At 40.0% G+C, this 24,141-nt stretch overlaps 2 protein-coding genes across 5 annotated transcripts in view; one reads left to right on the top strand and one right to left on the bottom strand.

Annotated features, from left to right (window-relative positions):
• Window positions 1–10,990, top strand: part of URB1 (URB1 ribosome biogenesis homolog) — a 40,775-nt gene extending 29,785 nt beyond the window's left edge. The window contains exons 29-39 of the mRNA XM_066340748.1: window positions 212–383; window positions 912–1,014; window positions 3,801–3,961; window positions 4,330–4,441; window positions 4,736–4,842; window positions 5,358–5,501; window positions 6,103–6,212; window positions 6,859–7,032; window positions 7,369–7,610; window positions 8,617–9,210; window positions 9,792–10,990. Coding sequence (XP_066196845.1) covers window positions 212–383; window positions 912–1,014; window positions 3,801–3,961; window positions 4,330–4,441; window positions 4,736–4,842; window positions 5,358–5,501; window positions 6,103–6,212; window positions 6,859–7,032; window positions 7,369–7,610; window positions 8,617–9,210; window positions 9,792–10,003 — 2,131 coding nt within the window. The 3' untranslated portion in view covers window positions 10,004–10,990. The remainder of the gene's footprint in view (window positions 1–211; window positions 384–911; window positions 1,015–3,800; window positions 3,962–4,329; window positions 4,442–4,735; window positions 4,843–5,357; window positions 5,502–6,102; window positions 6,213–6,858; window positions 7,033–7,368; window positions 7,611–8,616; window positions 9,211–9,791) is intronic.
• A 3,587-nt stretch (window positions 10,991–14,577) lies between these two features.
• The window catches only part of GABPA (GA binding protein transcription factor subunit alpha), a 33,109-nt gene continuing 23,545 nt past the window's right edge, over window positions 14,578–24,141 (bottom strand). For 3 of the 4 annotated variants that reach the window (XM_066340757.1, XM_066340758.1, XM_066340759.1), the window contains exons 7-10: window positions 23,928–23,984; window positions 22,750–22,890; window positions 21,243–21,435; window positions 14,578–17,451 (exon numbers count right to left, since the gene is read on the bottom strand). In XM_066340757.1, the coding sequence (XP_066196854.1) occupies window positions 17,223–17,451; window positions 21,243–21,435; window positions 22,750–22,890; window positions 23,928–23,984 (620 nt within the window). In that variant the 3' untranslated portion in view covers window positions 14,578–17,222. The remainder of the gene's footprint in view (window positions 17,452–21,242; window positions 21,436–22,749; window positions 22,891–23,927; window positions 23,985–24,141) is intronic. The other variant, XM_066340760.1, reaches the window with a different exon arrangement.

Here is a 24,141-nt window from a genome sequence, read left to right as displayed (position 1 = left end):
GGACAGAGGAGGGCAGAATGAATGAGACACCCTCAGACTAAATTTGAAAAGCTTTGGGATGGATGGAAAAGGTATTGTCAGGGAAATGAGTTCTAGTTTCAAGTCCCACAGGGTAATAACTACAAGGGAAGACAAAATTTCAGTACTGATTAATCTCTGTAATTGCTTTTGGCTCTGTTGCCTAATGCATTTACTTTTAAAAATGTGTAAGGATCCTGCTATGGGGTCCAGCTGCCGTGGAGCATCACAAGACTTGCAAGAGTCTGGGGAAGTCCCTGTGGCAGCAGCCAAGCATGGAGGAGATTCTGTGTCTGCTGGATCGAGAGAAGATGATGAAGACGATTCTGTCATTCCCTCAGCATCGCCGGCTGCTGCCATCGCAGGTGCTTTTGGTTCAGCCTATTCATGGTTACCCTTTGGGTATGCAGAAAGACCATTGAGCCATTCATTTCTTGCCTCCATGCAACACACTGCAGTTTGTTTCCATCAGGAGAGCAATTTCAATTCACAGGAGGACTGGAATTAGTTCTTTCGGGGCACTTTTCAAATTAATTGCAAGATGTGGTCCACATCTTGTCGTCAGGGGTGATTGTGCATTTGCAAAGATTGTCATGTATGTGAGATCAGGATTGGACAGTCCAAGGATCCACTGGCAATGGGCTCTCCAGCCTTTCTTTCAGTTTGCTGACATGCTTCTGTAACTGTTGGTGCTGGTTGGGGGAAATAGTTGTGGATATACTCTCATAGTGAAAGCCAGGTTTAAACACAAGCATGCCTCACCCTGTGTTGTATCGTATTTTACAAGGTGTAATATCAAGTGGTTTACAGTGGGATAAGGTGGTTGTGGGAGTTTGAAACTAAACTTGAAATTGGTGTTGTTCCTTACAATACTGATCTGGATTTGATTTCAGGGGATACAAGAGTCACTATATAAAGATGAGACAGTCAAGAGCCTTGATGACTTCTATGATCCGTGTTTTCTACTCCAGCTCTTCAGTGAACTGACCAGACCAGGTATAGTGAGTGTTTTGCTTTGGTATTTAGTGTCAGGTTGCTCTGCTGCAGGAGCTTCACCTGGAGCTCTGTTATCTGTGATCCAAGAGCTCACACTGCGAGGAATTTGTGCCTGACTTTAGAGGGAAAAAACAAACTACTGTGAGGGGTGTGACTGGCTGGAGATCTGGCCTGTTACAGGCTGTGGTTATAGAACAGGGAAACTTCAGCCAACTCATTTTCTACCAGACAGATGGGCATGAGGCCAGTATTTTCCAGAAATAGGATGGTGCCCTGAACTGTCAGCAGATTTCTTGTCTGACAATGATTCGGCTTTGCGCATGCACATCCCTGCTGTACTCCATGGACACACTGTCCCTGGAGAGCCCTCAGAGGTCAAAGGGAGACAAGAAGCCTAAGGGATTTCCTAACCAGCTGTCTCCCTGTGTTGGTTATGGTTAGGCACTGTGTAGTTACAGCTAGATTTGGCTTTCCACAGCAATAATGTTAGAAGCAATTGGCAGTTGTCATTGAAATCACATTCACAGTCCTTTCAGACTGGTCCAGTTCACCCAGAGCCCTGCAAGTACAGCACCTGTTTGGCTGTGCTTAGCCTGTCCTTAGCTATGGACTGCTCTGTGTAATCCTGGCAGCAGGAGAAGAACTGTCTTTAGGTCCTCTGAGGAGAAAAGATAGCAGAGCTATTTGGTATTTTGCAGTTGGAGGGATCTTAGACAATCCAGTTATCACTGGGCCTTTGAGGTACACAGGGATGAAGAGCATGGACAGCCAGTGTCTTTGGAACCTAGTGCTGATAGCTGGGAAAAGGAAACTCTGCCAGCATCACCTACCCCATGGAGGGAGGGGTTTGGTGTCTGTTGCAGGCCCAGCAGCACTGCAGGCAGTCTGTGGTTGCTGATGTGGGAAGCACCAAGGTTGGGGGAATTGTTGTACATCATGTCCTTATGGAGTTGGAGTTGTAAAGTCAGTGGCTGTCCTGAATCTGAACCCAGACAGGACAAAATAGCCCTCTTAGCTTCTCCACACAGAGTGAGAATCTGTGTCCTAAGAGGGGCGTTTCTAAACGGCCCAAGTGGTTTGAGTCCCAGTCCCATGGTGCTTGTAAACCATGTCAGCTGCTCTTAGAATTCCCAGCTCTTTATTTATTTGCCCTTTGTCCTGGCTGCACAGTGCCATCAGAATACATAAACATGGTCTTCTTGCACAGTGTTTAGTGCTCACTGAGGAAAAAGAAAGTCTGGGGTTGGGCAGATAGCAAGCTCTATCTATCTTTAGCTCTGATAAGCATCTTGTGGAAAGCTTTTCCATCCTGGTTCTCAAGGTCCTTTAAACAAGCTGTATGTCAGACATATAATTAAATTAGGGTGCTTTTCTAATAACAGCTTGTTATTTTATGTTATTTGTTGAACACATTCTCCAGGGGCAGCAGGATGGAAAACATTACCACTGCATGTTTTCAGTGAAGGAAAGTTTTCCAAATAAATCTTCCTGTGGACTGCTGAAGTGAGAACCTTGGATTTCATTCTGTGGCACTACTCCACAGTGTGAATGGTTAGTGCACATCAGCAGAGTGGTGGCTCTGGGACAAATGGCAGTGGCTGGTGGGGAAGTGGAGACCCTGCTTTACCTGGCCTGTAACCAGCAGAGCTGGCAGTAAGAAACTGCCAGGCATGAAATTGAATCTTAGTAGTTCTAGTAGTTGAGAAAAAGATAAGAAAAATAGCTCAGGTGCTGGTGCAGGGACAGAAAAAAAATCTATGATTATTAGAACATAATTTATATATATATATATTTATATTTTTATATATACGCACACTAGTCTGTGTGGGCAGTGATGGGGGAGGAAATCAGTGGACCAAATGTAGGTATTTGGCAGTAAGGTTGCAGCACCTTCTTAAACAGGAATATCTGTGTCTATGAAATTCCTCTTGACCTTCAGTGTGAATGACATGAAAATACATGAATATTATTGCTAAACTCACAGTACATTTGTAGCTGGTAAAATATCACTGAGATGCCATTATGCTCCATTCCTGGCCATGAGGTGTAAGGTTCACATCAAGTCATTTCTAGTCATCAGTGGGTAGAAAGGGCAGCAACTCTTCAAAACACAGAGAACACAAGCTCTTAAAGGAGAAACTCCAAATCCTGATGGCAGAATGCTGTGGAAGATGCTACATTGAAGGGTGTGTTTCCTGTTTTGTGTTGGGCTGATTTCTGGTCATTGCTGGATTTTGTTTTACCTAGAAGGGCACAGGGGTATAGCTGAGTATTTGGCTCAGAGCAGGCCTTATGAACAGAGTCACTTGTGCCTGCACAGGGACAACGTTTGTGGTTTATGGCTATTTATGTGTTACTCTCCCACCCTTTCTGTCAGAGAAGCTTTTTAGTGCTGGTCTTTCAGGCACCCAAAAATACTCTGGAGAGACGAATTTTCCCTCTTGTTGTTCTTTGTACTCACCTTCCCTGAAACAGTGAAATACAAGATGTCTTTACAGACTATACCCCTAGCTTTGCATGGCCTAGTGGGCAGGATCATCTCTGTCTCACATAAATGAGAACAGCCCCATGAATTTCAGCTCAGATTTCAATTAAATTCCTGTCCAGAGTGCGTTGCTGAAGCCCTTTGTCTGCTGAAGGAGCCTTCACGCGCTGAATTTGTGGGGGTAGAGCCAGAAATGGTACCTCACAAATTTTTAAGGGTTATAATGCTGTTACACACACTGGGACTTGTCAGTACTAACACACCGGGTGCTTTCTGTTTCTTTTTCCCCATCCCCTCACAGAGTGTGTGGTGGCTTGTCACAAGTTTGTGGAAGTCAATGGCCTGGGTCTCACGGTGGCTGCCCTGAGCAGCTACGACTCCAACATGAGAGCGGCTGCGTATTCTGTCCTGGCTTCTTTCCGATCCCATCTGGAAGGGGCTCACTTTCGAGAGAAGAGCCAGGTAAGGCTCAGCTCCGTTGCCAGTTTGGCAGGTGAGACCTTGTAGGTCATGGACATGTGTGGGAGAGGTGTTGCCTTGCTCATCCACCTGTGTGCCTGTGGTGAGACAGCTAAAAGAAGCTTTTCATCCTCTCCTCCATAGTTTCTCCTCTACTGCTTCGTGTTTCCTCTTGTTATAATCCATGGACAGAGAAAGTAGGAAATGTGTTTTAGAAATTCTTGGGAATTTTGCTTGTAGGAATGGAAATCGCCATGGAATTGATATAGACCTGTATGGCCTGTGAAATATCCCAGAAGCTGATATGTATTCATGCTCCTGTTGTGTTCATGTGGTCTATGGTTCAAGCTTCTCTCCCTGGGCTCTTGCAGTTGCTGTATCTCTTGGATGCTGTGCAGAATGGAATCAGGCAGCCAAACCTCAGGTTCACCTTCTCCCTGACCCTCTACATTGCTCGTGTGGCACAGCAGATCCTGAAGCCAGGTACTGGAATTTCCTGCGTGTGTCACTGCTGGGGTGAAAACCGGAGCCTTGGGGAATGTTGATCTCCTCACCTGCTTTGTGGTCAGGCAGTCTTGACTGGGCTTTTTGCTCTGGGGCAGAGAATGGGAGGGATGGCCAACAACACAATGAGCCTCAGAACAAAAGGCTTCTGCAGCACCTGGTCTGTTTTCCCAGCTTGGAACACTGCACAGTACAGCTTCCATTTATTATTGTCCGTGGTTGTGGATTGGGATCGTTGTCCTCCTCCATGATGCCGTCTTTTTCTCTTCACAGAGGAGCACATGTACATGAAGATAAACAGATTCCTTCTGTCACACCAGTACTTGGACCTGAGGAAAGTACCAGGTTTTTTCCAGCTTTTCTACAGTTTTGATTTTGAGGTAAGAGTCCAGTAATTCTTCAGAAATTTATAGAAAAAAGCCATAAAAATACATTGAAATCTCATTCTCCCATAGGTGGTTAATTAGAGGCTCTTTCTTTTGTTTCATATTGGGATTAAAAATGTTATTTCTGTGGAGGTTTTGCTGTTTTCTTAATACCAACACACAGTGAGTTGTGCTGTGTATGCTCTGTTGAGCACAATAAACAGAATATTCTGCCCCGGCTAGTTCACATTCATGTCTGTGTTTAGATTAGTAACCTTGAGTCCAACTCAAGTGTTTTAGGAACAGCAACTTCTACAATTCCATTTCCACTGCATGGTCTGAGCTGCAGACTGACTGTTCCTGATGGATGTTAGTGATTAAATTTGGAGGGAATGGAAATCGAGAAGTCCAGAACAAGCTATAGTAAGCCCTGAGCTGGCACTCACAGGAAACCAGGCTTTTGTGCTCGTAGGAGCAGGTATTATTTGGAAATGTCTAAATGTCTGATGATGGTATTTCTGTGCTTCCAGTACAAAGCAGAGCGTGAGTGGCTCCTCAGATTTCTTGGGGAAGGGCTGCGTGACAAACATTGCTATGAGCTCTATGACTACCAGAAGATTTTCCAGGTCATTCTCTCCTTTTTCAACAGTCCTTTGTGTGATGAGGGCTCCCAGGTAAGAATAAGAAAAAAAGAAAGCACCAAAAACCCCCAAAGCACAGAAGTCAGCATGACTTTGAGATCTCAAGTACTAAGCAGAAAGGAGCAGCTGACTCTGCCTCTGCCTTCTTGAAAATCTGTTCCTTGCTGATTTTGTGTATATGTGGAGGGAGAATTAATTGCTTATGTCTAAACCAGTCACACCCTTATCCCCTGAAACTGGAACAGACCCTCGCATGGGTACAGTGGGTTTGTGCCTACAGTCAGAGCCTTTTCTCTTTGGGGGTCTCCACTCCACGGCCAGCACATTTGTTGCCTGAACAGCTCTTCAGCAGGAGGGAAACTCATGTGCTGGGAGCTCTCAGGTTTGGGAGCATCCACCCTGAGTATTTCAGGTATCAAAACCTTAGACAAAAGGACAAAATCCTCTCGCTAGTTGAAGAGTCCTTGTAAGAGTAGCTTCAAACAGAGAATGTCTTTCCTTCCCTGGAGTTGCTGAGAGCACCTGGTGTTAATTTCACCTTGAAGCTGATTAGATCCCAGTCCAGTTGCTAATTTAAGGCAACTGGATAATTAGGTCTTGACTGTAGAAGAACAAGTTACATTTTCTGTTTCAGATTCGTATTCTGGAGATATTACAAAGTGCTGCCAGTGTCACCAGAGCTGCCTATGAGCTGATCCAGGATCACAGCCTCCTCACGTGGGTCCTGCACAGCTTAGAGAAAAGGTAAGCACAGAAGTACAGGAGAAATGGGAACAATTTTACTGTCCACAGTAGAATAATTATGTGACTGAGTATGAAAACAAGGGTGACAGGCAGGGAGACAAGGGCACCAAGGGTTGTACTGGCAGAACATGCTGAAGTCTGAGGTGTCCCTTGTGGTTTTGAAAACAGAATCAAGACGCTTTCAGATTGTGGTAGGAGGGGTGATGTTGGAGGAGGCTTCATGATTTGGAAAACACTGCCTTGAAAAACTGAAAAAGCAAAGTGGCATCTTGTATTGGTGTCTTTACCTTTTGAATTTCAAACACCCTCAGTTCACATCCTGGCACGGGACCTGCTGCACGGGAAGTGGTACAGTAACGGCTTTGAGTTTTCTAGAACATTCCTCCTCCCCTTGCCTCTCCCTCACATATGTAAATACATCCACCAAAAATCTCTTCTGCACAGAGCATCCTGACAGGTTCAGGCAAGCACACCAAAAGTGCACTAGAATATGGTCCCCTGTAGGTGATGGAGCAGCTGCTGGTGAGGATCTGCCTTCCAAATGCATTTGGTTTTTTGGGGTTGTTTGTTAGGTTTTTGTTTTGGGGTTTGTTTTGGTTTTAATGTTTTGCTTGTTTTTGTTTTGTTTGTTTGGTTTGTTTTTCAGGTTTCTGGAAAACAAGGTGATAAATAAAATTATTTCCTTGCTCCATACTCTGTGGCTAACAAATATAGGAGACAAGAGAGAAAACAAGAATCAGTCTCAGAAGAGGAAACTTCTTCCTATTCAGCTTGTAAATGAATTTCTGTATGTTTTGATCACCTTAATCAAACATATTCGGTAAGTCCTTTGTTTTGTTTTCTTGTTTTAGTTGGTTTGCATTTCATCCTCTGTCCAGTTTAAATTTTATTAAGGCCAGGAGGATATCTTTATCTCTGGTAGATGAATGGCTTTTTTCACCTTCAGTTTATGTGTTGAGTAGTGAATTTGGATGAGATTCCTTTGACAGGAGGCTTTAGGTGTTGGAATGCATAGGGAAAAAAGTAAAGTGTGATGCACAGTTGCTGTCAAGTCCTACATCCTTCATTCCTGGCCGTTCCCACAGTAAGGATTAAAAACTGTACTCATTAATTGGCATGCAGGAAAATACATGGCACTTGTGTTTTCCTTTGACAGGACTAATGTAGATCTGGCCAGGCTGACTGAGTTCTTCAGCACCCTCAGCTCTGTGCTGGAATACCGTGCTGTTGCTGTTGAGGCCTTCAGGGAGATGGGGCGTTTCTCGGTCAACGACAGCGTCCTCTCCAGCAGGGAGCTGCTGCTGCTGCTGCACAAGTGGAGCCTTGTCAGCGAAGACCTGCAGCTGCAGGAGGACCTGCAGGCCCTGGCTCAGAAGTGCCAAAACAAAGAACTGATCAGTAAGTGCTAAACTACTTCCAGGAGGGCATATTTTGTTACAGCTGTTACAGACCAACAGTACAAATGAGGCAAACTTCTCTGGAAATAGTACTGATACCTTCTGCCAGACTGATGGAGCTTGAGGGAGGAGGAAAGGAAGTGGCAAGGCATTTTTCAGATCTTCCTTGTGGTGAATTCTAACCTTAGCACAATTTGGAAGCTTAGGAGAAACACAGTTTAAAAAGGGAAAGAGCTTTAAAATGAATCTTAGTTGTACCTCTCATGTCAGGCTTTGAAAAATGGTATTCTTTATTGAAATCTTAAAAGAAAATGCAGTGCCTGGAGGCTCTGTGCTCAAAGGTTTGAATCATTCTGAGTGTGGATGGGGATCTGAAAGTGATGTGTAAGTAAGTAAAGCAAGCGAAAATTAAATAGTTGACTTTTCTTGTTGTCATCATTTTTGAAGAAAGAAAAAATATATCAGGACTTGTGTGACTTCTCTGTGAACAAAAAGTGCAAGGAACTTGGGAGTGGCAGGTCTTATAACAACACTGCTTTGCTGCAGCAGCAACTGCTTTTGGTGCACACTGAAGCTTCTCTAGATTTGTTTCAATGTTCTGCATCACTTAAGAGAGTATCACATATTTAGAGGACACTGTAAGAGCTTTAGCTTTTCTAGAGTTTTTCTCACCCTTTAAAACTCCTCAGAAAGACCTGAAAGGAGTTTTTGGAGTGATGGCTGTAACTTATTCCTGTGTGTGGGCTGTGCTGCTCCAGGTTTCAGGAGCTTCTCTGATCTCCAGGCTGGGTGATCCAGTTTGGAATAGGCTTCCCAGCCTGGAGTCCCTGGGAGCTTCCAGAGCTCCTTGGAACAGCACAGGCTCCATGAGGCTGCTAAACGAGGCTGGTACTTACCATTGTAACAACTGAATCAACACAGGAGAGCACCTTACTTGTGCAATTTTGTACCAGGAAAATCCTTTGCAGTATCTGATGTTTGTTTTGGTGGTGGTTTTCTTTTTACAGGAAACATTAAAGACAAGAACAAACCTCAAGCCTCATCTCATGTGTATCATCACACTCGGAAAAAGAATGAGGTGGAAGAAGATGACACTGCTGCAGACATGGAAGTGTCTGAGCTGGAGAAATGCAGACAACACCTGAATTGCATACTTGCCCATTGGGACCCTGTTTTCCCAGCACCACCCTCCACACAGCGAGGGGAGACCCCCAGAGCCAATGAACCTGGGGGCGAGGCTGTCACCTGTGCATGCACTCACGTGGTCGCCAAGTGGCTGCTGAGGTCCCTGGCCGGGCAGAGCCTCCTCAGGGAGCAGGACGTGTCCCCAGTGCTGAGGTGGCTGCGGAACCGTGTCCTGCCACACCCGCCAGCCACCCGGGAGATGCTCAGGGATGAGACACTGAGGAACGACCTCTTCAGGCTTTACACCCGGCTCTGCCAGGCCAGCACCACCTCAGCTGGGCTCTCCAGGGAGCTCGGAGTGCTCAGTTCCATCATGCTGCAGCTCCTGGAGGAGCAGGACCTGGCCAGCACCTTCCATGAGCTTGTGAAATCCCTGTGCCTGTCAGCAGCGACGGAAGAGGATGCGGACGAGACAGGTGACTTGTCTTGTTCTTATCACTCACATTACGAGGCAGTGGTGGGAAGAACTAGGAAATTCCATGGCTTTTTTAATCCAGTTTTTAACTAGTTTTCCCTTATCCAGCCAGGCTCATGGGTTCCCAAAGCAGAAGCTGTGTCTTTGGTGGGATGGGGGCAGCGGTGGGCAGCACAGAGCATGGTCACTCTGTGAGGTTCTCTGACACTACAGCACTCAAACTCCCTCTAAGAAACTTCCCATTCAAGGACTAAATTAGAACAAAAGGTATAAAAAAATCCCCAAAATGATTTCAAGAGGGAAGATAGTCTGCAAAAAACAAGTCCACTTACACCTGGTCAGTGGATTGAAATCTGACCTGTCAGATGCTAACTGTTACTTAACAGGAAACTGGTGTGTTCCTTCTTGTGAGTAGGATCATTGGCTTTGCATGGGCAAAGCCACTCCAGATTTTCCATCTAGGAAAACTAGCTAGAGAACCATTCTAAAACATAGTCCTGGAGGTAAACAGCTTGGCTTGGTATTGCTGTGTGGAAAGAGAAGAATATCTGTTCTGATTTTTCTCTCATCTTTTTTCCACAGCTGTTTTTGTATTCCTGACTTCCGTTTACATTGGGGACATGTGGCTTGGAGCACAGGAGCCGGATATGTTACTTACGCACGTCAGACTGGTCTGCACTAGTGCAGGTTGTGAATTACAGGATGACTCAGAAACTCAGAAACATGGAGAAGAAACTATTATGTCTCTTTGCAAAAAAATTTGGCTACATCAGGGCATTAATTCAGGGAACTAACACTCCATCTTTAACATTCTGTGCTCTGCCACCATCACTGTAAGTCATGAAACCCTCCTGATCTGTTCTCATACAGACCTGATTTATTTGGTAAAAAACCCCAATGTTTTATTACTGCGTGCAAACTCAGGGGAAAGATTTTATTCAACATCTCTCCGTAGGACATTAAAGCTCGAATTTCCCCTTTCTGGAACAGTCTGGGGCACAATATTACTTATATAATTTTTATTACTGGCATTTTTAACTTTTTGAAGAACCAGAAAGACTGTTTGTGCATGTGTATGTCATTAATATCCATCCTCTTTCCAATACAGCATGGCAAAGAAAGGCTGCAGAGCTTCCTACAATATGCTCTAAGTGCAAATAATGAGGAGCCAGAGGCTTAGTTAATTATCATGACTATTTCTTGAAGAACCTGGTTGATTTCATGATACCAAAACCAGTATGAATAGAAGACTGAACTCGGGATGGTCTGAAGATGATGGTCTTCTTGGGTTTAAAAAGCTTTAATGGCTTTGAAAGGCATTTGTATCAGACCTGGTTTATTTTTATTACTTTTAATTAAAAAAAACCAAAACAAACCAAACCAAAAGGTGCCCTATCCATTACTGCTGCTGCGATGTGCAGCAAAAGCCCATCTTCCCTCCACTTGGAACAGCAGGTGAGAGATGGAAGTAAACCCCAAAGGATTATCTGCTCATTGATTATATGTGAGTTTTATTGGGAATTCTCTGTGAAATATGATAAATTGTTCTTGAATGTGGCCATGAGGGCTGTTAAACATGCCAGCCCACATCTGCAAACATGCAGTGCCAGAACGAGAACCTTTGAAATGTAAACCAAGATTTACTCAATTGACTCACGACTGGGTGCTTGTGCCCAGGTCCTTTGTACAGATACTGTACAGGGAAAAACCAGAACTGCACATTCCATGTGGTAAGTATTGAATTGTGGGGGTGAAGTAAATAAAAATGAAATGCAAATGGGTGAATTGCTTCTAGACGTAGTCTTGTCCTACATGAGTAGGACAGTTCATGTACACTTATTAATTTATGGTTGTTAGCCAAACTGCTTCCCCTTGGTTCTGCCTCCCTCAGCTCTTTTCACAGAACAAGGGCCAGGAACAACTTGAGTTTCACAATGAGTTTTGCATCCTGAGTGTCGCTTACCTTCTCTCACTGGGGACATCAAAGTGAGTACTACAGATTTCGACTCGGGGCACTCTCTCTGAAGCGCAACAGGCTGGTATGCCATAGGATGTAGGAATAACACAGCTCTGAGTTTGTGGAATAAAACGTTGCTTTCAAGGAGGAAAAAAAATTAGCATCTTTTCTATCCTAAGCCTGAAGTTTAAAGAACATCACCCTGCAAGTATCTAATGTCCAGTTAATCTCATTAAATCTCATGTCTTGCATTCTCACTCTTCCAGACTCATTTTTTCCATGCATGGTTTCCAGCTTTCACCCTGACAAGATTTGTATAAAACACCCTGGTTTCTCATTGTCTTCTGTAGCTGAAGGTTTATGCAAACCAGTTCCCATGAAGCAGTTCCTGTAGAGTCCTTGAAAATGAGAATATTGAGAAACCAAAGCTTACCAGGATGAAGGGGGAAGCAGTTAACTCACATTATTTCATCCTAAATTATGTTCCCCTAATAGGAAGAAATTTCAAATAAACAATAAATCTTCTAAGAAACAAGTTTTTTATATGCCATCCATGTTTGCTTCCATTATAATCAGTAATTGATTATACTCACATATAAGTCATATAATTTGCCTTTTGTCTACTGAGAAAGGGGCATTCTACATTGATTGGTGAATTCTGAGAGGTGGGACCCATACAACTAGAAATACATCTCCTAAACTCTAATTTCATACATTTAAATTAAAAGGAAGGTTGAAGAGGTAAGAAAAAAGAATTGTCATAAGATTTCAGATGGATGGACAGTGTGAGTTTTTTAGATAATTTGTTACAAATGATCAAGCATGTGAGCTCATTTAGATCATTAATAACAAATATTTGAAGCAATTCAGTAGACAAAATTAAATACTTCCATGAATTTTCACATTCCCCAAAGTTGTGCTAAACTAAACAAACATTTTCTGTTTTTGTGTTTTTGTTTTTTTTTTCTGAACAACTATTTCAACTCCTGCAACATGAAAATTACTATAAACTCATTTTTAAAAATATTTTATGTCTAGTAGTTGTTTTATAAGTCAAGAACTGCTGTCTTATGAAAAATCAATGCTCTATAGGGAGTTTTAGATTTTTCCAGTAACAACTATTTACCAATGAGGATTCCAATTATTGCTTTTTCTTCTGTTGTGTTTGTTAAATTATGTTATAATGGTTTGTCCCTTTCCCACTCTCTGGTTTTAAAGAACGTTATTTCCCCAGGTTATCCCTTTTCCTGTCAATCTCAATGTATCATTCCCAATCTCCTCCCCTGAACCCTGTCTGCCATTTGGTCACCCTCCCACTTGGAAAGTTCTTGGAAGGGCGTCAAGTGATAGGAACAGAGGAAGTTCCTCCCCTTACTCCTCCATTAGATTCCTGGACTGTCCCTCCTATCCTTACCCCTTCCCATCTTGCCCCTTATCGGTTCCCTCCTTCAGTACCTCCCCTCTTTTTAAGTTGCTGTCCTTCCCTGTCACAGGGGCTCAGCTGGAACAGCTCCCCTGAGACCAACAGCTGCCTCTGGGGACTGTAATAAAGTTCTTGGATTTCGCCCTCTGACTGAGCCTGACTCCTTCCTCTGCTAGTGCCGCAAGCCTCTCCCGCATCAAGGGAAAGGATCCCTCGGTTGTGCTGATCCTGAGGAGTATTCCCAGCTTGTCCGCAGTGTCAGGCTAGCCTGGGCAGACAGACTTGCCTCTCTGTGAGAGACACTGCAACAATCTTCCCCTTTAAACTGACTTAATTTCATTAAGTAGCTGCACAAGTAAGTTGCTTAAAACTACCATCAATTACTTCTTCAGATTCAGTCTTTCCCATCACAGCTGGTTACAGTAACACCACCTACAAAAAGAAGTTATATGGACATTGTGTGCCACAAACAGAACAACTGATTGCTCTGTCTTTTCGAAGTAAATAACTGTTCTATGGCTTCCAGACCCATCTTCTGATACAACTGCCACTAGAACAATTTCCTTTTTGTTTTCAGAAGCCCAGTTTCACAAGTAAAAGGCAATTTTAATTAAATTCAGACCCCCTCAATATTTGTTTCTCCCTCCTCAGCATTTTTAAACCTTCATTTCAAGTGATTAATGGGTAAGATGTCAATACTCTAAATTATAAGATACTCTAAATAATACAATGGTAAAATTTCAGTTTGGTGCATGATTTAGAGTCGGTGGGCTCCAATCATGAAATAATGAGCAAAATGTAATGGAATAATATGTAACTAATGCACAGGGTTCCACATTACAACCCTCAAAACCAGTCAATCATTAATTCCTTGCCTTTAATTAATTCCTTGTTTAGCATAATTAATATTAAGAATTACTTTTCCAAAGGAAAAAAATAAATATTATCAACCCAAATATATTTTAACAGCCCTAAAGTAGCAATATTAAATCCACAACATTTAAGAGTATATATGATCTTGAAGCACAGGACACCCCAGTCCAGTGAGTAAAAGTATTCCCCACAAACCTGTTAATGGATCACAGTTTCTTGATCAGGCAGTAAGAGTCCCACACCAGCTTATCCTGATTAAGAAAGACATTGCAAGCTGCTAGTAACTCCCTACATTGTTTCAATAACGATTTCTGTATGACAGGAATCCAAAAAGAAACTCACAATGGATAAATATACAAATAGCTTTAAACCCAAATAACAGTTCCTCCATTAATATGATACTGGACCACTTGTAAGTGAACTTGAAAATCATAGATTCATTTAGGTTGGAAAGGCATCATCAAGTCCAACAAGCTCCTGAAATTTCTGAAAACATAAACATTTTGAAATCAAGTGATGTGGCAAGTTTAAAGATGACAAAATATTTCAGTCTTGAATTTGGCAGTCCAAATGGAAGAGTTCAGAAGTATAATGAGAGTATTTTTAAATTGTGTCTCAGTAGAAATAAAGAGCAGTACAATCAGAATTTTATCTTGTTTTTAACATGGCAGGTACTAGCAGTTTTATTAGTAGAGCCACATGAAGTATTGGGGCTTTCTGCAGGAATGAAAAAGTCTGAAGTTCACAGGTAAACATGAGCCTTTCTGATTTAAGCACTGATAAAAGCATAAAGTGAATCATTTCACAGCTCCATTCTGTCCTACTACTGAGTTTTCATAATTTGTTTAATCTAAGCAGAATTCTGAGATTTACAATTAAAATATTAAATAAAGCTGCTACAGAAATAAAGGACACTGAGTTACAGTTTAAAACTAGAAACACATAGCCAAATACTGAGTCAAAGAAGATGCACCTTCAGAGCATAAGCTGAGTTTGCCTTCTTTCTGTACTGAGCTTCTGACTTTAAGAGAAAAAAGAATAAAGGGAAGGTATTCATCTTTGAACTGCTTGTTCCTGAAAGACATTAAAAATGTCTGAAAAATTAAGAAGGCAAATTAGCTGTATAACATTTTTATTTTACTATACTGACATTTTATGCACAAATACTTCATCAGAATAAAAATAGAAAATAATTGTTTCATGTAAAATTACAAAAGAAAACAAAACACAAAAGAAATACAGAATTATTAGCAGATTATAAGAGTCTTTATCTAAAGAGTAAAAAGTATTCAAAAACCCTCCTGTTTTACAAAAATTTTGAATATTCTGTTTTCCTTCTGGCAGCAACAGAAAACCCCTTGACAATATATTCTACATCTTTTGTTTCACTGAAGACATCAAGTTAGTCACAGATTTCTCCCTCAGCTACAGAGAGTGTGATAATAATTTCATACTGCTTAGAAGGTTCTTTCTTTACTAATTAGAACACAGTGGAAAAGCAGATGGAATCACAACAAAGAACCCCAAGGACCATTACTCTTACTAAAAGCCGGCAAAGCAACAACAGGATGTAATCACAAAGGGTGGGAGCAGACGTTTCCCCCATGGAACTTAAGTAACAAGAAGAACCAGGGAGATGAAGTATTTGTACTACTTTTTAATTTTGCTGTGTGTTTACCCACAGTCCAGTTTGATCTAGAAAGATGGTATTTTAAACTTCTTTTCTTTTTATCTGGTATTTTAGCTAAAAAACCATCTCAAGAACTCTGCTAACTGGAACTAGTGACTTGTACTGGACTTGTGTTTAGTCACTGAATGTTGTTCCATGCAGAGCTGCTGCCCTCAAATACCAGCCTCATAGAATTCTTGCTAAGCAAACCTGCATCTCCTGCACAAGCCACCTCCAACACTTGTCAATCAGTGACATCAACTCCAACAGCAAGAAAAGTAATGCTGACCTTTCGTGACAGATATATTTACATTTTTTTGCTCAGGGCTTACAATCTTTTTAAAAAGAAAAATGACATCAGCATGCTCAGCAAATGGAGTGCTGTAAGAACTCAAGAATGAAAACAACAGTAAGAATTACCAAAAGAATCCAGCAAAAACCTTTGATTTTATAATCATGTCAATGATGAAAAAATACACGTTAGAACCATTTCAAGACTTCTGGTCAAGCAAAAACTATCTGTGCATGAGCACCCACCTACAAAAAGCCTTGTCCACAAGACATCTTTAGGATACACAAAAGTCTCTGTGTTCTCTGCCTTTTGCCTGCAAGTATAACCATTCCTGCTCCAGTCAAGAGCAGCAGCTCAGTGCCCTCACTGCTCAGCAGAAACACACTATCTTCAGAACCTCACTGTTCAAGAACTTTGCATTTAAGGTTTAAGAGTAGGTTGATTCCTAACAGAATTAAAGGTCTTCCCTGGTAATTGCTAAGTGTTACTAGAGGGGTTTTAATTTATAAAAAGTTGGTGACCATCAATGGTGACATAGTAATTATGCTGTTTATTAACATGAAGAGGCAAAAGCAATTCCCAAGTTACACCATTCTCAAACATCAAAAGAAGGATTCTAACAGGCACCAGTACGGAAAATTGAAAGCTGAAGCCTACTTTTTGCTGCATGTCCAAGTTTGCAAGAAGAACTGAGTAGCTCAGAATTCAGGATACATCCCAACTACTTCTGACTCATCATCCAGACTTCAAATTGCACCCATCTCTGGAGCATGCATTTGGCCTAAGAAGCTTCAAAAATATCACTTGAAATTCAAAGAGAATTCAATTTTAAATAAAAAGTACCTCTTTGTAGTTAATATATGTTAGACTGTACAATGATTGGGAAATTAAACTTCAGTTCTCTGTAAAACTATTTTCAATTTCCTTTCTGTTCCTAACCTGGGACTACTGACTGTGATTAACTTAAGTCTTCAGATACTAAGGTTGACTACCATGCAGATATAAGCACCTTGCAGAACACAGCATTAACACTCCCCACCAAAACAATCCACTCTTTGGGTGAGGGCTGTTTTCTCAAGTTTTTGAATTACCTGATGGGGGATGGCAGTGGGGAAAGAAGTTCACCTCTGCTTTCTGCGAAACGGCTAACATCCAGTACGTGTTTCAAAACAGGTCTTTGCCCTCATATATGTATATTATGTGTATATTACAATGAAATACTCATATTTGGCTTTTCACCTAAGCCATATTTAAGCATGGATCTCCTTCTTTAGCACTGATCTCCCATTAAGTCTAGTCTTAAACTTTCTTTGCTTTTAAACACAGAAGCTATTTTAAGAACTTGATGCTTTGTAACATTTAACATGTCTTTCAGCTCCACTTGATTAACAAAATAATGAATATACTGTAAACTTTGAAAGCATCAAATGCCATTTGGTAGTTCAGCAGAGAACAAAAGACTGGAAAAGGCTGTATTCACACAACTGATCAGCCTAGGGACTACAGGGACTTCAGTTTTGTTTAAAACTGTTGCAGAAATTACTTTGCACAGCCATGGTCACAGTGCTGAGTGGCACCACTTCTCACTAGCTGCAGAAGGGTGATCCCTTAACTTACATTAAAAAATATGCTGTTAAAAGATCCAAATTTATGTGAGTCTGAGTTCTTTATAGAAATTCATGCTCTATTATTGTACGGTCAAGAAACAAAATAAGTTTCCAATTCTGATAAAGGTAAGAGCACCAACCGCTCTGATTTTAGAGGAAAGGCCTCAGGTTTCCACTTACAGGTCCCATTGCTTAATTATCTTTCTCTGCTTGCAGGGATGCTGTAGCCAGTGCCACTGCTGTAACTGGCTGTGCAATGCCATGGAGCTGCATCTTGGCCAGTTTCTTCTGCTCGCACTCCGTGACCAAGCGGTTCAGCTCTGCTGCACTGTACCCAATCAGAGTCTTCAGGTCACACACAAATTTGTACACAAACCTCTTGCCTTGCACCTTGCAGATCATGTCTCCATCATAGTAATACCTGCAAAAGAGAAATCAGCAACAGAGAATTTCAGCATATGTAATTTTCGTATTCATCCATTACTTATGATCAGTAGAGGCTAAAATATTCTTTTTTTATTGAGATTCTTATAATTTCATATACCAAGATATTGTTTAGGTGTTTTCTTATATAAGATAAGGGAAATGTTGAAAATTGTCTCTGTACCTTGGTATATTAAGAAGAAAAAAAATGCAATAATCATTTTGAAGGCCATTGGAAGCACCAGATCAGGAATAAGTCTTAGAGCGGTTTAAAAACAGCTTGGCAGGGAAGATGCCTAATATATAGTGCTTTGCTTTAATAAGAAAATACTGCCTTTCCGCTTATTATTGTCCTTTGCTTTGCTTTTCTTGGTTGAAAATTACCAAGCAGTTTCTATGATATGAAATCAGCTATTCTCTCTATACTGTCTTCAAAGATGGAAATAAAACTATAAAGGCATGGGTTGGATTTGTGGGTTGGAGTTGAGGGGTTTTTTTGTTTTGTTTTTTGATGGGGTTTTTTTTGTTTGGTTGGTTTTTTATAATTCATATGCTGTCCAAACTACATCTTTGCCTTTATTTACAACTAAAAGTGAGTTCTCTAACTATCAATATCATTTATATTGTGAAGAAAGAATTACCAGATTGGGCAGAAAACTAGTGAGATAACAAAGTCTACATGACACCCTCCTCCCCCCACCGCTAACTCCAGAGAGAGTTTAGTCACACCAACAACACAGAATTTAGAAATTTGCAGTTTTGTTGCTGTTCTTCTCTCATTACAAGCTTTAATAGAATGTGTACCACACTTGTCATTAAGGAAACTTAATGACTGGGATGTAACTTGGATTTTATGAGCTTGACAACTTGTGATAAATCTGGAAAATAATAAAGACTCAACCAACACAACTCACACAATAAAATTTCCTCAAAACTATCACTCAAACGTAGAACAAATGAACCCAGATTTCTTGACTGTCTAAAACTCAGTCCTGTGACATGTTCATAAAGCAAAGATGATTCTTGTTCAGTAGCAAAAAATTAAGTAAATTAAAAGATGAACTTCTGATTCCCAGCTCTAGTGAAAAAGAGGTAAGTAACTAAAAATCCAAGCAAATTCTTCAGACATCTCAAGTTCTGGAAAAAGAAGTCTTATTTTCTTACTTTTGAGGGTCAGGACCTAAGCAGCAGGACCAAAGAAAGATGAGAGACAGGCCGTGTAGAGAACAATGTTGGTAAACCTGTTGATTACTGAGATCATGCAAGAAGCCACAGAGGTTTGTCATGGAGTATAGGAAGTGTCAGAGTAGCTTATTATAGCTCTGTGGGTAAAGACAGTGTGGTTTGTTTGCTAAAACTCTCCTCCAGCTTTCTCCTAATTGACAAACAATTATAAAAAAACTTCCTTTTCAGTCCTTCTCCTCACTCTACCCCTAAAACTACCACCTCCCTCCTTCAACTCCTCTGTTTCCTTCTCTGCATCTCTACACTTATTCTTGGCTGCTACTACAGCGTCCACCCAGCAATTCTCCATGCCAGCCCTGTCCTCCAAAACATCTCAGCACCAGCTGAAGGAACTGTTGTGGAATGGTGCCCAGCACTTTCAGCCTCTTACTGAGGTTGAGTTGCAGTGGGTTGAATGAACTCTGTAACCGTGAGGGTGGGATGATAATTTACGTTCAGCTTTGGAGTAAAGTCTTGTAGTATTGGGCATAACTGGGGAAGGATGAGCAATAACCTGGTGTGCCCCTTGTGTGTGAAATAGTGTGTGGGAACACTGGGCAGACTCTTATGCTGAATATGACAGGGTAGAGAAACATAGAGAAACTGAGCTCTGCTCACTTGGGGCAATATGAAGCACCCACAGAAAAACAAAGTCTGTAATATGTGGCCATGGCATATGTCAAGTGGCAGTGGTCATCATTTTTTTAAAGTTAGTTAACTCTGTACAAGTCTTTACATTTATTGTATAATCCCATATAATCATTCTTGTCTCAAAAATGCTGTAGAAAATGCCTTAAAAAATGAATATACTTTGGATGATTTAGTCCACATTACTGATGTGGTCAGAAAGGAAAAGGATCACAAGAAATTAGATCATGTTTATATGAATGCCCAAAACATGCAAGATTCCCACATCTCATGCTTGAAACACTCAAGTTAAAATCAGCCAGCGTGGCAAGAGGATATTTTCAATATTATGTTGAATGCATTTCTGATTACAGCATTTGCCTACTCAAAAATATAGAAAGCTAAAAATAAATAAATACCCATGCAAGTTTACAAAGTCATCGGAACATTCCAAGACACATGGAAACTTTGTTTCAGAAGAATAGAGGAGAAGAATTATTTTTCTTCAAGTCTCACCTCCCTACTGGATAACTAAACAGACTTGGATTTTTAAAAGATTTACCAAGATATGTATAACAAAAAAGCTGCTCTTTCCTTTCTGCCCCTCTGCCTAGTGTATATATGCCTGCTTTTCCTACAGTTGGACAGAAGAACCATCATATTTCTCAATAATACCATCATAATTTCCTGTATTAATCAATAATTGACGCAGTGATTTCAATACATTAGTAAACAAAACACATAATAATTTATTAATTTATTTATTAATAGTTTAGCTGTGTATCTCATGCCTGTCAAATGCTAATTAAATCCTGCTCAAAAGGGTAAAGAAAGTCAGAATGTGATACCTTACCATCATTTCTTACAGATGTATTTTCAAATAGATGTTGATATTTTTATACAATGGTAGAGGAGTTTACTTCACAAAAACACAACCAAGCAAACATTTATCCAAAAGTGAAAGTGCTAGTAAGTAAAACACAGACTTCAATCAAAATGCAACTTGACTCATACAAAAACAATTTCTAAACCTGCCTGAACAATTTGCAGGATTAGGCAAAAAATATCTTTCTTGAAAACAAATCAAGAGAAATACATTTAAAAATACCAGAATAAGAAATCAGAAGTTCACTCTCAACGATTTCAAAGAACGTGGATGAATTTTCAAATGATACCACAGACAAATAATCAGGGAAAAGTAGTCAAAAATTCAGGTACTTGCATTCTTGCCCCTCCTCAAGTACCTCACCCACAGTGAATCAATAATACAAGCCCCTTTTACCAATTCCAAACTACAAAATCACAACGAAACGAAGACACTGAAACACTCCATTTCTTCAGATCACTGTGATGTTGGAATTGCAACTGTTGAAATATAGCTATCAATTGCATTTTTCAATTTAAGATCCACACAATAAGAACAAGGAAATGAAACAATAAATATTTGAAGTCAGAAAACGTTCTTATATACAGAAACCCACTAACAATTACAGAGAAGTCATCTGCTTTATTCCATAACAAGGGCAAGAAGAACATGGCCAGTAGAACATAAAAATAAATTAATAATTCACATATTTCTGTATCTTTCACCAATAATCAATATTGTTTGGCATGCTACTAAAAGCATAAATATTGAGAATAAATAAAAAAGAGGTATATTTCTGGAAGTAAGGGACCCAAATGAATGATCTGGAAAAAAGAAAATCTGTTTTCAAGAAGTAATTCTTCTAGCTTCTTTAAAAATTATAAAAACCCCTCAAAACAAAGGCAAAAAGCCCAGCAAATACCTCTCTCCTAAAGCTCTCATTGCAAGGACCAGCTTCAGAAGATTTGGTTATGCCTTTACTAAAACAGCTGCAAGTTTTGCATTATGTTAATTAAAAATGAGGTAGCCAAATGAAAGAAGATCACACCCTGTGAGTTCCTTAAGTTTCTTACCTCAAAGCACGACTAAGCTTCTCATAGTTCATTGTGGGCTTGTTCTTGCGCTGTCCCCATTTCTGTGCAACCAGCTCAGGCTGATTCAATTTAAACTCTCCTTCATCACCAACCCAAGAAATACAGTCTCGAGCATCTTTGTCAGTGAGAAGTTCTAATAAAAACTGCCATAGCTGGATCTGGCCATTGTTCCCTGTTAAAACAGGAATAATAAGTTTCACTTCAACTTGTCCTTTTTATGTTCCACTCATGGCTAAAAACTTGCAACCAACATATCAAAGCAGACCAGCACAGACACTTAATTAATCCCTTCTAATAATTCTTTTGCAAATGTTTCCCTGAAAAGTCATGAGTACCCATTTTTATTAAAAAAATGAAGAATATAGGAAAAAAAATTAATCAAGATTGCACATAAATCTTTCCCTAGAACTTAAAAAAGCCCAACTCCCCCAACATAATCATTTAGATGCATATCTGTCTTTAAAATAGAACAGATTTAGAAAGAGCTGCTAATTCCTCTTCACACACACACACATATATATGTAATAGAAGCTGTTTTTTTAAGAAAAATTAGTCTCAAATAAATTTTCAACATGAAATATGAGAAATACAAAACAAACCCCCAAACTTCACCTTACATCATTGTGGCATCTTTCACATCCAATCATTAAGATTTCTTTCTAACTCAAGTACCAGTTTACTCAAGTAAATTCCTAAATTCTCAACGAGATACAGAGAGCAGACCTGATGACTAAAGAGAGAAACACAGAGCATTCCTCAGTAATCTCAGCCAATAAAACCTTGGCCTAAAAATTCTGAATGACATCATTAGAAGCCTTTATAGGGTCTAAAACAAATAAAAACTCATGAAGGAAGAGAAGGATTTAATAAAAAAATTCACAATATTTAAGAGAAGCCAAACAAAAATGACAGCATGAAAAAATAAAGAAATTAATAATCAAAGTGTATGTACAAATAACAGTAATTCAAAAATTAAACTGCAAATTTTGTGTGCAGTTTTCCAGAAATGCATTAATTTAACTAAACAAGAAATATGAAACTATAAATTTTGAAGTCGCCAGATTGGGAAGAAACAGAGGAGAAGCACAACAGACAGTCCAAGTAGCAGCTACATTTTACAATACAGAATTTATTTTCTTCCCTTTCTGCAAATAAAAAGAAGTTAAAAGCTTGAGTAAATGTTATGCAGTGTTTTGAGAGGACAGACTGTTAAGTGATGGGAAATTAACGCATTTTATTTGCTGCAGGATGGAAAAACTGCATCATGTTGACATGGTGCTTGTGTGAGCTGACCAAACTGTCAGGGCTGCCTCTGCTTACCACAGAGTTTTGTATCTATGGCTCCCTTCACACCAAATGGACTCCTACAAACCTCACATTTGGAGCTATGAAGATGTGTTTCACCTAACTGTAATTCAAATTAATGGGTCATTAATGTCAAATTAATGTTCAGAGCATTAGCATGTAAAAATAATCGAGGCATTACCTGTTCTGTTCCCAGGGGAACTCCTATCTTCGCCGGAGATCCTTGGAGCTCTCTGTACTTTAGCTGCCTTTGCACTGCTGTTTATCACTTTGATGGTGGTTGGGGTAGCAGGCTGTACAGATGCTGGTATAATCTGCACAGCTGTAGAGCAGAGAATGTTACAGAACATCAATTATAACTTGCTGGCACAGAAATAGGCATATTTTATTTATTACGTGTATTATCATAACATCTAGAAGCTGGTTCTTTTCCTTTGCTAAAAAGGCACACTGTATTAAGTCACAATGCTAAGTTTAATATAAAGATCTTTTTACCTCTTATATGAAAACTAGACTCTTATATGAGTCTAGTTTTAGACTCATTGCAGAAGTGCCACATTACAGATAAAACACCAGCTTTAATTATCATATGTATTACATGCTTCCATAAAAAAAACCCAAACTCTCTCAAGCCCTTGTTTTCATCTTCATGCTGTTCCCACATGATCTGCCCTAATGCCCTTTTCTCTACAGTCACTGCACAACCTCCATACCTGATATTTAAACAGCAAACACCTTCTATTGCAATGGTGTAGGAGGATGCAGATGCCCCACTCAAACTGGCTTTAACTAGACACAACCACAGCACGTAATAAACAGTCTGTCTATTTAACATGTAAGATGCTTATAAGACTTCTGAAAATTGATTCATTTTAATAACTGATGACACTGCTTAGCTAAAAGAATGAGCTACAAATACTGGAAAGTTATTTCTATTTTGGTTTCTAAGCATGTCATCTCTTCCACAAAACCCTTAAGGTTCTGGAAACACTTTTTTATTTGAAATTAATATTTAAATAGATCCATTCATTAATGCAGTATATAACCTAAAGCCCTGAAACAACTAAAAACTTCAAAGATGTATCCTAAGCAGCCTATTTAAAAAAAGTGGAAAAATCTACCACCCAAAATCAGTTATAAAATTCCATAGTTAAGGTCAAACACTATATTTCAGCCAGTAACAAAATACAAAGTCAACGTTAAGTTTTGAAGTTTAAAATACATCCTCCTCCCTTTCCCCAAGGAAAAATACTCTCTCAAGTGATTTTCTAAATGTTGTATGAATACTGCTGAACCACAGTACAATGCTAAAACTGCAAACAGTGAATTGTGTGAATTAATGCTGACAGATGTACTTACGCTGATCAATTGTAACAGTTGCTATTTCTCCAGAGTGTTCTTGGCTAGCCAACACATCTACAAATTGCAAAAAAACCCAGCAGGTATATATTTAACCCGGAAATAATAAGTCACCTTAAGATCAAAAACTTTCCTATTTTGTAGAGGAGAAGAAATAAAAAATTGCTATCAGTCTGCAAGAGACACGTATAGTTCATAGTCTTACAAGTGGAGA

The sequence above is a fragment of the Sylvia atricapilla genome, chromosome 2 (genome assembly GCF_009819655.1).
Source record: "Sylvia atricapilla isolate bSylAtr1 chromosome 2, bSylAtr1.pri, whole genome shotgun sequence".
Lineage (NCBI taxonomy): Eukaryota > Metazoa > Chordata > Aves > Passeriformes > Sylviidae > Sylvia > Sylvia atricapilla.
This window is presented reverse-complemented; position numbering and strand designations above follow the sequence as displayed.